At 49.8% G+C, this 10,716-nt stretch overlaps 1 protein-coding gene across 1 annotated transcript; it reads right to left on the bottom strand.

The window, feature by feature from the left end:
• Window positions 1–270: 270 nt before the first annotated feature.
• LOC136992892 (C-signal-like) lies at window positions 271–3,128 on the bottom strand. Its single transcript, XM_067302946.1, has 6 exons — window positions 2,974–3,128; window positions 2,419–2,470; window positions 1,820–2,007; window positions 1,306–1,464; window positions 795–914; window positions 271–492 (listed from the first exon to the last, which is right to left on the bottom strand). Exons 1-6 carry the CDS (start codon window positions 3,118–3,120, stop codon window positions 379–381), a joined length of 780 nt encoding a protein of 259 aa, XP_067159047.1. The 5' UTR covers window positions 3,121–3,128; the 3' UTR covers window positions 271–378.
• Window positions 3,129–10,716: the final 7,588 nt, after the last annotated feature.

Below are 10,716 nucleotides of genomic sequence, written 5' to 3'. Positions count from 1 at the left end.
GTAACATGCTTCTTTTTCCTAGAAGATGCATGAGAGATAAGGGAATATGAAGAATTTGGGGATGAGACCCTCTGCACTCAGAGCTAAGACCAGGGGCACCTCCCTGGCAGGATGATGGCCAGGCCCCCCCAGCAGAGGACATCTGAAATTCAGACTAAATCAGCTCCATTAGCTGCAGAAAGAACTCTGAGGAGTTCTATCAAAGGACTAGCAAAGACCCTTATGCTAACTTTGAAAGTTAATAGGAGAAGAAGAAGAAGGCCCAGACAGTGCTACTTGTTGCTTAGAGACACGGGTTTATTGAGGGCATAGGCACAGCGCAGTGCAGCAGCAAAAGGACCTGCTGCCAGGATCCTGGCATGACACTGGGCTGGTGTCTCACCAGGGCACTACTTTCCCTTCCCAGTCCAGGAAAGTCCCAGTGTCCTTCTCGGACAGGGAGCAGAGCACGTTCAGCATCCCTTGTACGCTCGCGTCCGTTGTCAATGGGGGCTGCAGGGACAGAGCAGAAACACAGTCATGTGCCCAAGGCCTTCTGAAGGTCTGACCTGTCTCCTGCTTGGGCCACTGTCTCCCTGAGCCTGCGGCTTGGGGCTCTCTGGGGTGAGTGAAGTGAGGAGACACCAGCACTTCACAGGAAGAGTCCCTGTCTGTCATCTGCTTCCCTCCTGCGCCTCAAGCTCAGAGCATTGTCCAGACAGCTCCACCAGAGCCCAGCAGGTCTCGGGATGTTCAGGACATAGGACTCTCTGGGTTTCTGAATGATGAGGTTCCTGCCCCAGAAGAAATCCTACCTTGCTTCCCACTGTGCTCCCCATGTCCGTTTGCACCCAGCCAGGGTGGAGAGCAGCACAAAGGATGCCATGCTGCCGGTACCCCAAGGACTGGCACTTGGTGAGCATGTTCAGAGCAGCCTGCAGGGAGACACCACAAGGATCACTGTGGGGAGGAAAAAAGTGCCCTCCCAAAGGGAGCATGTGCAGACCCCAAGGCAAGGGCAGAGGAGGGCAGGTGAGGAGAGCTCCCTGGGACACACAGGGCTGCCACAGTCTCCATGCACAGACACCCAGCACGGCTGAAGGCTGGTCCCTGCATGGCCCTCTGAGAATGAGGCTGGGAAGTGGGATACAGCATCTCCTGGCAGGGACTGGAAGGGCCGAGCGCTGTGAGAGGGAGAAAGGGACTCCCGAGAACTGTTGCAAGTGGAGAGAGGTGGAGGGAGGGAGGGGAGTCACAAGAGGGCTTGGAGGGTGCTTTGGAGAGAAAAAAATGTGGGGGCTCATGCCCAGCACAGCGTGGCAGTACCTTGCTGCAGCGGTATGAGATAATTTGCCCATAATCCCATAAATACACTTCCTCAATGGAGCCAGCAGAGCTGGACATGTTGATGATGGCTGCCTTGCTGCAGCTCAGCTCAGAACTCGGGCTTCCCTGGGCAGCCTTCTTCAGCAAGGGCAGGAATGCCTGCAAGGAGAGGAAAGAGGGGCCTGTGCAGATGTGGTTCAGGAGAGAGGACCTGCTCCTTCCACAGTGCGGCACATCAGCACCAAAGCAGTAAGCAGATTCCTGCTCTCACAGCCTCAGACCACCAGGCTCCTCCTCCTTGGTACTGACCCATGGCTCCATGCACTCCCCATCTGAGCTGGAAAATGCAAGGCCCTTTGCCAGGATGAGAGCCCACTGGGCACCAGAGCAGAGACCAGGCCCTTTCCCTCAGCCTTTCCCACCTGCCTGGGACGTCCCGGCTTGGGGAGCTGGAGCCAAGGGGAAGGGATGTTCCCTGGAGCTGAGCTGCAAAGCCACAGGTGGGGGTCCTCACCTGGCTCACCAGCAGGGGCCCAATCGTGTTGGTGGCATACACCTGGGACATGTCCTGCAGCGTCTCCATATCCAATGTCCTGTTCAACACGATTGCAGCGTTGTTGATGAGGAGGTTCAGTCCAGAGCCCTTCAGGTGCTCCCTGACTCTGGCTGCAGCTGCCTGGATGCTGGTGGGGTCGGTGACTTCTACAGAGCCAACACAGGGGGAGGTAAGCGCCCGCTTCCCCTTTGTGGCTCCCATTATGCCTGATGCCAGGGGACAGGAGCCCCGTCTGCCCTCAGGGACGTGCCGGGGCAGGAATCAGGGCACCTGGGAGAAACAGCCCCAGAGGACAGAGGAGTCCAGGGCCACTGCCAGGCAGGAAGGCAGGGTCCCAGCATGACTGGAGACAGGCCGTGAGCAGCAGTGACAGCAGCGAGCCTGTTTCCCCCACAACGTGCTGGGACTGTTGGCACAGCTCCCACCTCTCACTGGGTTGCTGGGGTGTGCACAGCATCCCAGGCGAGTGGCAGGACTGCGGGAGGACACAGTGCTGGTTAAAGAGGGGAGCCTGGGCAAGGGACTCTCACCCTTGGGGCACAGCCAGGAGCACCTACCGAGCGGGATGATGACCAGGCTGGGGTGCTTGGAGGCCAAATGTTGTAACTCCTGCAAGAGAGGGGACAACATGGGCACAGAGAGGCAGGGGCACCTGGGCAGAGGGCAGCTCTCAGCCTGTCCCAGGCACAGCCACCGTCACTCCTGCTCTGCCCCCGCACTCCCCCATGCCCAGCACCCTACCCTTGATGCCCTGCTCCAGTCAGATGGGGTTCCGTGCCTCCTGCACACATCACGTGCCACTACTTCACCCTCTGACCTCCTGTTGCAGACACAAGCCCTTTCCCTCTAGCCCTTGAGGAGATGGGTGCCAGGCTGTGCCAAGAGCTCCCTTGCTGTCCTCCAGGAGCCCTGGCCCCTCTGCACACCCCATGTACAGCTCGTCCCACAGCCGTGCTAGCTGGGCTGCCCGGTGCCCTGGCAACTGGGGTGCAGGGTTGCAGCTTCCCATCTGAGCCCTTACAAATCTTCTCCTGGCCCCAACACGCTGCCCTGGCAGCACATGCTGCCCTATGCTTCCGGCCTCCAGCAAAGCCAGCTCTGCTGAGCCTCACCTGTGCTCGCTCTCCCTTGGGGTCCCGGCAGGCTGCAAAGACCCGCTCGGGAGGGTTTGGCATCTGCAGGAGCTGCTTGACAATTTCCAGGCCGATTCCTCGATTGGTCCCAGTGACCAGAGCAGAGCGGACACAGAGCCCTGCCATGCTGCTCCTCCTGCCTCTGCTCTAGCTTGCATAGTTCACTCAGTTCCCTAATGCTACTTATAGCCTGTTCAACTGCCACCCCACCCACTTAGGGCTTGCACAAAGCCTCGGCTCTAGATACAGACTCTCCAGCTCTTCAAACTCTCTAGGACCCAGGTCCTGGCTGGGAGCCGCCCCTCATCACTGCAAAGGGCAAAAGGCACTTAATGTTCCCAGACATACACAACTGACCTCTAGGATCTTGATCCTGTGAAGCAGGAACAATCAGCCACTCTGCTCAGGAGAAGCTGTGCTGAGCGAGGAGGGAGGGCACAGCCTGTGGAAGGGACGCAGGGTGTCCCATGGCTCAGGCGGGCTTGACAGCTTCACAGGCTTTCTGCATCTTACCCATATAACACCAGAGGCAGGTTGAACTCATTCCCCTTCTGCTGGTTTCCAGAGCCCCTCACATGGAGCTGCAGGAGGCTCCTCTGCTCTCCCCTGTCTTCCAAGTAAATGTCCTATCCCTGACCATCCCATAAAAGACCTGCAGAGCAAACCACCAGCATTGCCTTCTGGCAGAAGGAAGTGGACCCTGCACAGTCTGCACATCACCTCTGCTATTCATGCACTCCATCCCATTTTGGATGCTGTCTCCAGTCTTGAGCTTCCCTCTGGGAGCTGTGGCACACAATCCCAGTGTGAGTGTGCATCTGTGCCATGTTGGAGTGCAGAGCAGCTGCTCCATGAGAAATCATACTGCAGAAGCAGTCCTGAGTGGAGCAGTCCTTCTGCCAGGCTGCAGGAGAGGTCATGTGCCCTGGGTTGTCCTTCTGCAAGGATAAGTGCCTTGGTCAAAGCCCCCCTCTCCACTTCGCCCATAGGAGCTAGGTGCAGACAGCTCTGCACTAGCACCAGTGAAGCCTGGTACTGCTGCCAGGCTGACTGTGCTGCCCAATAGCTCAGGCCAGGCATTACAGCTAGGATGTGCAGTGTGGGACTGTACTTCTGTCACCCAGAACCAAAGACAGCTGCATTTCACGCACAGGGGCTTTCTATGTTACCAAGCTAGGAACAGTCCGAGTCATTTTTTCACACAAATTCATCCACACCTTCTCCTCTATCGGTTATGAAAGCTCAGTTGTGTTCACACCCATCTTGAAGTTTGCACAAAGGGCAATTCCAGTGTTGCTTATGTAATAATGCTTTTCTTTGTTACCTGGGGAATGAGTGCATGACAGGATTATCTTTAGTAAGTTTAATCTACCGTGTAACAATAAATGCATTGGTGTTTATGCAGCTTATTCACTCCACTAAGTATTTAGGGCAGTTTGAGGCCGTGTCAACACATAATATTCACTTGCTGAAGAATCAGTAGATAGAAATGAACGAAGAGCTAATCAGGTGGTGGTGTGGGACTTACACAGCCCCATCACTGCCTGCATCATGAAGCTGGGCAAGTCATGCCCACCCTCTGTGATTCATTTTCTCATCTGTAAAAGAAGACTAGTGACACCCCATTGTAAAGGGATCTGTCAGTGAAAAATCCTATCTGAGTACGAGGCTTCTTTTATTTTCATCCACTTGTTTGCTCAATTTGTCATCTTCCAACTCAAGCTTTCCCTGCTTTAGAAACATGAGAAAACAAAGTCTTTGAAGGTGCTATTAGAGTGTCTGGGAGCAGCAGGATCAGGCTGCACCTAAAAGGCAGGCAAGTGGGACCTGAGGGACACAGCAAGGCTGGAGATGCAGGGGCCTCCCCGACAGGGCACAGGCCCACAGCACCCAAGCGAGGAGGGCAGAGCTGGCTGAGTGACAGGAACAAGGGCCAGGCACAGTCCAGTGGTTGCCAGCCAAGACTGAAGTGCTGAGGCATGTCTGAGGCCAAGCTCAGAAGTCCAGTCAGCAAGGGAAGGGCAGGGTCAGCGAAGTGCATGGCCAGGCCCGGGCATGGCTGCAACATAGCTCAAGCAATGACCAAGGGTGAGGGTTGAGTTTAAATGCAGCTCCCAAGCGAAGTGGGGAGTTCCCAGTGAGGCTTCTCATGGCCCTCTTTCACAACCTTGCTGTTTTCCCAGCAGCCTGATCCCAGTTTACAAATGCACTGTATCAGAGCTAGCCTTGAGCCCTGGCACCCAAACCCCTGGCAGGGAGGAAAGAGGATGCAAAGCACTCAGGACTCTGACATAGCAAACGATGTCTTAACAAGGGAAGAAACCAAGGCTGAGGCAGGATTCTGAGTGGCCTCTGCCCTTTGCATTGTGCTGCTGTTTGCCCCAAACATCATTTAATAATCATCTGATCAGGGAGCAGGGTATGCCCACTAGAGATCATGTCCCTGCTCCTCCCTGTGGGGACCAGAGGAAGAGAGACTTTTGGCTGGCTCAGGAGGCTGTGCTCAGTCTCACTGCAGTTCAGGAGCAGGTGAGCTAGGATTAATGGTTTGCTCACATTAGTTACAAGATGTGTAAAAAGAGCTGGCAACTGACTCTTCCCTAAGTATCTGCAGTGAGCTAGGAGCTGCAAGTGTCTTCCACGTCAGACTTTGGGACAGCTGTAGGAACTGCCTTGTCTCTAAACCTCCTGATGGATCTATGGGGAACCATAAGCCATTTTTGGCTATCTCAGACAGTGCGTAAAGCCATTCCTCTCTTTCCAAGCCCATGGAAGGTTCTCTGGTCCAGACTCCTGAGGTCTGAATGTCACCAAAGTTCCTGAGCCAGGGGTTTCTTGTAAGCAGTGCATGATCACTTTCTTTCAATAACAATTCTAATATGGCACCTGTGAAGCTTAGTTATAGGTACCATTGCTGTTGCTGTGATGTTTATGGGAATCTCTGATAGGCTTTCTGAACTCTACTGCACTTCTAGAAATTTTGTCACGCATTAAAATTATGCCAATGTGTAGGGGCAATACAGATTTTAAAAACAGCTTTCCAGTGTCTTTGTAGAGAGAGAGGGGGAGTTTTGTCACATTTAAGCATTCTCTATGATGCAGGTTGGCTAAACTGCATTCAGGATGTTATAATGATCTAGGCCTATGCAATAAAATTGTAAAATTAGAGAAGCAGTTAAAGCTGTTGGGTTTCAGTCCGAAGACCTGATCTGCTACAGTCGTGTTCAATTTAGATTTTGTGGCTTACATGTTACTTCTTTACGCTTACGAATAAGATCAGGCTTCAAAGTCTTCTTTTTAACAATGTCATTGATGCTAGATGGACTTTGGTGTTGCCTGTCTTTTGATCCTTTTGACCTGAAATCCTTGGGGTTTTATTTTCCTCCATAGTAACGTGTGTTGCCAACAAGGAAATCACTAACAATACTAACAGAAAAGTTTGTGTTGGCTTCAAGGTCCAGCTGTAATGTTAATACTTATGAGCATCCCTATATGAGGTTGTATATCTTTGGGCTTTTATATTTCCTGGCTACAGACTTGTTGAAGCAGTACACTGGACTGAAGATAAAACTAATAGCTGCTTTTCAATAGACAGTTGAAATTAAAATATGTAAAGTAGTAAAGATTTTTATAAAATTGTGGGTTTGGCTATCTTGTCAGTAAGCTAACACTGTCTGTGACACAGTCTGATTTTTCTTTATAAACTCAACCTCTTCAGTGCATTATTTATATTTCAAACCAGACATTTCCACCAAAACCTTAATTAACTTTGATGCTAAAGGTTGAGATTTCATCAAGTGCTTAGCATGTAGGACTTCAGACTACTGGCATAAGGAGTTAATGATTTATATATGAAGTTTATGGCTTTTGAGAGAACTAAAAAAGCCTTTAAAGGAGCTGGGAACCTTTATCTTAACACCAAATCCAGAACTGCATGTTTAAAGGACATTTTCCTTGCTACTGCCCTGGGACTCTATGAGAGTTAACGTATAGTGAGTAATGGAGAAATGCTAGGTGTAGCTTACTAGGATATTCTATAAATACTCTCAAAAAATGAAATGGATGAGTCTGACAATGTATTCAATGATGGCAGTGGTAATGGAGGGGCAGGACTGTAATAGTGACTCATGCCTGAACGGTATAGCCTTTGAAACAGAGGAGCACTGCTAATTTAGGAATCTATATGGTTCTAACCTAATGTCTGGGAAGGGAACAAAATAGACCGAAGCCAAAACTTTTGCCTTAGCTTTGGAGCCTGTTAAAATAACATGAGAAAGCGCTCCCCTACCCTGCTACCGTGGGATAGTTTCTCACATCAGTCAGTTCTCAAACTGACAAAAACTTTTAGGCTACAAACACTAAAACAGATCTTTGTCTTTCCTTCTCTCAGACAAGTGTTAATATGATAAAAATTCAGCCTTGTATGTAATTAAGCTGAAGCACATTACTGAACATTGAATGACAGTTCATTTGTTTATCTAATCCTCCACTTAGCACTGAACTGCAAACTGTATTTCTGTAGTGCACAGTCTTAGACTGTGTGGTGAACAATAGGAAAGACACATAAAAATATAACTTTTCATAGTCAGACTCAAATAACTTACAGGAACTATTTTCCCAGAAGGTGCATCATGGCTTTCACAATGATAACATCCGCATATAGCTATTACCACTACGGCTGAAAAAAAAAAAAGGGTTCAGGTAATAAATAACAAATGAAGCATTATTGAAAGGACTATGTCTTGGCAGCATGGCTTGTTGTACTGTAGAAGATGGTTGTAATGCAACTGGGTTTTGGATAAAAAACTCTGCTTTTCTGCTTAAACCATGGCATCACAATGAAATAAGGTTTGATTATGTATTGTGTATATATATATATAGAGAGAGAGACTTTTCTATTTGTCTCAAACTAATTTATAACTAACTGATTAGGAGGTACTGTTGAATTACTGTAAAGCTTTAATGAAATGTGTAAGATCTCTCCACACACAGGTACTCCAGGCCTTACAGGCCTTACCTGTTGAACCTTGTCATTCCCTAGAACCAGGAGACTGGGAGTATATTAAAGCATTCCAACGGAAGAATGCCTTACAGCCATGGTGGAAAGGACCCTACCAAGTGCCGCTAATCACTAACACTGCACTGAAGTGCGAGGACTTGCCTAACTGGATTCACACTGCAGTGCAAGAGAGTTCCACCAGAAGAATAGACATCTCTTTTTCTGAGGAACACAGATCACCCAGTGGATAAGTCGCCATTTGTATCTCAGTCAACTTACAGAATTTAAGATCTAGGTCTAGATAGTTATTGATAGATTGAAATGTTTTGGTTAACAATAGTTGTTACTTATTTGGCTACATGTTGTGCAAGTATTTTTTTTAATACGTTAATCCAATATACCCAAGATATAAATACTTCAAACTGTTGGGTTTGCGCCCACTTCCTAATTCATGCAAAGGGGGGCATACCAATGATTCCAGTTCCTGTTAATCTTTCAAATAGACCTAAAGTTGAGTTTGATAAGGGCCCATGGAACACTTCAAAACTCACTTGGGCCTATTTGAAAAGAAATGTAAAGAATTTGTCCAAGTAATTGCTACAATAGAAATTGTTCCCATTTGTTATGAATGTGGGGCAGTTATAACAAGTGAGCGCCAGCCCAGCACTCTAGGAAACACTAGCCAAGAATGTTGTACTTATATCCCTGACAATAATGAAAAAATAAATGATGCCCAGGCCCTGGTTCTCATGGGGGACTTCAACCACCCTGATATCTGCAGGAAAGACAACACAGCTAGGCACAAACAGTCCAGGAGGTTCCTGCGGAGCATTGGTGACAACTTCTTGGCACAGGTGGTGGAGGAGCCAACAAGGAGAGGTGTGCTGCTGGACCTCATACTAACAAACAAAGAAGGACTGGTGGAAGATGTGAAGGTCGAGGGCAGCCTTGGCTGCAGTGACCATGAGATGGTGGAGTTCAGGATCCTGAGAGGAGGAGGCAGGGCACCAAGTAGGATCGCAACCCTGGACTTCAGGAGAGCAAACTTTGGCCTCTTCAGGGACCTACTTGGAGGAATCCCATGGGTTAGGGCCCTAGAAGGAAGGGGCGTTCAAGAGAGCTGGTTAATATTCAAACATCACTTCCTCCAGGCTCAAGAGCGGTGCATCCCTATGAGTAGGAAGTCAAGCAAAGGAGGCAGGAGACCTGAGCGGATGAGCAAGGAGCTCCTGGCAAAACTCAGCCAGAAGAAGGAAGTATATAGAATGTGGAAAGGGAGACAGGCCATTTGGGAGGACTATAGGCACGTTGTCAGAGTATGCAGAGATGCAATGAAGAAGGCCAAGGCCCATTTGGAATTAAATCTGGCAAGGGATGTCAAGGACAACAAGAAGGGCTTCTTCAAATACATCAGTAGCAAAAGGAAGACTAGGGAAAATGTGGGCCCACTGCTGAATGGGGTGGGTGCCCTGGTGAGAGAAGGCAGAGTTACCGAATGCCGCCTTTGCTTCAGTCTTTACTGCTAAGGACAGCCCTCAGGAATCCCAGACCCTGGAGGCAAGAGAGAAAGTCTGGAGAAAGGAAAACTTTCCCTTGGTCGAGGAGGATCGGGTTAGAGATCATTTAAGCAAACTTGACACGCACAAATCCATGGGCCCCGATGGGATGCACCCACGAGTGCTGAGGGAGCTGGCGGACGTTATTGCTAGGCCACTCTCCATCATCTTTGAATGGTCATGGAGAACAGGAGAGGTGCCTGAGGGCTGGAAGAAAGCCAATGTCACCCCAGTCTTCAAGAAGGGCAAGAAGGAGGACCCAGGGAACTACAGGCCAGTCAGCCTCACCTGCATCCCTGCAAAGATGATGCAGCAGCTCATCCTGGAGGCCATCTCCAAGCATGTGGAGGACAAGAAAGTGATCAGGAGTAGTCAGCAGGGCTTCACCAAGGGGAAATCATGCTTAACCAATCTGATAGCCTTCTGTGATGAAATGACTGGCTGGGTAGATGAGGGGAGAGCAGTGGATGTTGTCTACCTTGACTTCAGCAAGGCTTTTGATACTGTCTCCCATAACATCCTCATAGACAAGCTCAGGGAGTGTGGGCTTGATGGGCGAGTGAAGAGTTAACAGGACTGAAGTTTGTCAATTGATATGCAGAAGAACTGATAGCACAAGAGCTGACCTGCGCAAAGCTGCTGAACAGAGGACTTAACAGGACTAAAGTCGTCTACCAACCGATATGCGCAAGGATTGATATGTATAAGGCTGCGGAATGGCAGCATTAACAAGACTGAAGAGGTCTGCCACCTGGAATCTGCACGGACCCCCGGGGAGGGAAGAAACGATACGGAGGTGTTGTGGTCTTGCCTCGCCAGCAGGGTCCTCCCAAGCAGACAAACAGACAGTCCTGTGATTGCGAAACTTGCTAAAAAGTCAGCAAAAGCAGTGTTTGCCCAGAGCCCCAGCCGTATAAAAAGAGACTTGGGAGCTAGGAGAGTTTGAGCAGGGACGGGAACGTGACCTGACCATCCTCTCCGGCTGGACCGTGAGTATTCCCCCCCCTCCCCTTTTCCTGGGACGCTGGGTTAAGGTAACTCCTCGAGGTTGAGAGCCCTCTCACTAGGAGAGTGAACAAGAAAGCTTTCAAGTAGGGATAAGCAGTCCTTCCCATTAATAACGCAGTAATCGACGGTTTCAGGTTATCCTTCCTAAATTAGTAATCG

This window comes from Apteryx mantelli, chromosome 10 (assembly GCF_036417845.1).
Source record: "Apteryx mantelli isolate bAptMan1 chromosome 10, bAptMan1.hap1, whole genome shotgun sequence".
Taxonomy (NCBI): Eukaryota; Metazoa; Chordata; class Aves; order Apterygiformes; family Apterygidae; genus Apteryx; species Apteryx mantelli.
This window is presented reverse-complemented; position numbering and strand designations above follow the sequence as displayed.

Excerpts from the sequence above, each read along its gene's own strand:
- LOC136992892 (XM_067302946.1), bottom strand. The coding sequence starts at position 3,120 with ATGGCAGGGCTCTGTGTCCGCTCTGCTCTGGTCACTGGGACCAATCGA. Across the intron at positions 1,465-1,819 it reads GGCCCCTGCTGGTGAGCCAG|GCATTCCTGCCCTTGCTGAA; the intron begins GTGAGGACCCCC and ends CTCTCCTTGCAG. Across the intron at positions 493-794 it reads GGAGCACAGTGGGAAGCAAG|CCCCCATTGACAACGGACGC; the intron begins GTAGGATTTCTT and ends CTGTCCCTGCAG.